The sequence below is a fragment of the Nanorana parkeri genome, unplaced genomic scaffold (assembly GCF_000935625.1).
Source record: "Nanorana parkeri isolate BGI_ZX_2015 unplaced genomic scaffold, ASM93562v1 scaffold2058, whole genome shotgun sequence".
Taxonomy (NCBI): Eukaryota; Metazoa; Chordata; class Amphibia; order Anura; family Dicroglossidae; genus Nanorana; species Nanorana parkeri.
The window spans coordinates 101,797-103,404 of NW_017308326.1; the positions used below are offsets into that span (position 1 = coordinate 101,797).

The 1,608-nt window shown below is 38.2% G+C and overlaps 1 protein-coding gene across 1 annotated transcript in view; it reads left to right on the plus strand.

The window, feature by feature from the left end:
* HMGN2 (high mobility group nucleosomal binding domain 2) overlaps nucleotides 1-1,052 on the plus strand; it is a 3,958-nt gene extending 2,906 nt beyond the window's left edge. The window contains exons 5-6 of the mRNA XM_018572521.1: nucleotides 355-450; nucleotides 526-1,052. Of these exons, the coding sequence (XP_018428023.1) occupies nucleotides 355-450; nucleotides 526-561 (132 nt within the window). The 3' untranslated portion in view covers nucleotides 562-1,052. The remainder of the gene's footprint in view (nucleotides 1-354; nucleotides 451-525) is intronic.
* Nucleotides 1,053-1,608: the final 556 nt, after the last annotated feature.

Below are 1,608 nucleotides of genomic sequence, written 5' to 3' on the forward strand. Positions count from 1 at the left end.
GCCTGCAGCTCCTTTTCCATTGCAGGTGCCACCATAATACACATGGGGAATTGATCAAAACTGGCAAACAATTGAAATTTTGTTGGTGCTGTCACCAAAATAACACTTAAATGAGGGCCTGTAGCTGGTATTTAATGTGTACTGGGTTTTCTGTATAGAAAGCATCATAACCAGCATGATAGTGCAGTGGAACACCCTAAAAACTAATGTTTAGAATTTTTGAAACTTACACAGGGCACAGCAAGTTCATTGTTGTCCACTGTTCTGGGGATTGTTGCTGCTCCCGATGATGTTTCAATTCTAAATGTCAAAAGATGATTATCCGTTTCCAAATTATCTTATTTTTCTTTGCAGAAAGTTGAAAAAGCTCCCAAAGGCAAGAAAGGAAAGGGAGATTCTGGAAAAGATGCCACCAATGCTGCAGAGAATGGAGACGCAAAGTCTGATCAGGTAAGTGTTCCTTAAATGTATTCTTTGTAAACGTTTGGAAGCATTGAAACTAATGATCATTTATTCTTTTCACAGGCACAGAAAGCAGAGGCGTCTGGTGATGCCAAGTGAACTCTGTGAATTTTGATAATTGTGTACTTCTGGTGACTGTACAGTTTGAAATACTATTTTTTATCAAGTTTTATAACAATGCAGAACTTTGTTTTACTTTTTATTTTAAGCTGTGTTTGGCAAATGCTTTGTGGGTTTTAATGGGCAGGGTGTGACGTGACAGTGCGATCTTCACTTATTTAACAGCTACATTGAGCCCCTGTGTTTTTACTCCCTCCACATGAAATTGGCATATTTAACGTTATGGTTTCCTCCATTTTGTGGGAAAATAGGCAGCTATTCAAGCCTTTACTGTGCCCCGGGTCCTTGGTTTGAAGAAGATGGTAAAGCCAAAGTACACAGGTGCCTGTCTGAGGCAATTTCCATTCTCAAAATGTGAAGCATCAATCCTGTTACTGATAAATGTTAATGGTTTTCATAGTGAAATGTATTCTCGGGGCTGGGAAGTGAAGTCTATCATTTAGTGTCCTGCCTTTGCAATGCCTAATTAAATTTTAAATAAATCTTGGACTTTGCTCAATCAGAATCTTGGTCTTCCATTAACAAATTAACCCCTTCATGACTGAGGCCCTTTTTTCATTTTTTGCACCCATGTTATATTCCACATTTTAGGCCTGAAAATGACAAATTTTTATATATATATATTTCTGAAGTAATTTATTTTACAGACGCTTTTATTTGGAGCTATGGTGGTGGAAAACATGTTAAAGCCTAACTCTGGGCAGAAGAAGGCCTTGCTGATCATGGCAACTTGCTGAACTCCAGTAAGATTATCGTGCTTGGAGTTGGGCTTTAAGTGCAGTTAAGATTAACTCAAGGTAGATCTAAAATACAAATGAAAGCAGCGTTGTAATTGACACGTTATTGTTTCTTTTGTTGTTTTTACTGCAAGTACATGCATTTGACTTGGTAGTGCAAGGAGCATGCATATAGGAGGAAAGAACAAAGATGAGCTCATCAGTGTGCTGCTTTTCCTTTACTATCTCAACGGGGGGGGGGAGGGTAACTTATAACGGCGCTCATTGTGTATATACTACTTGTTTATAT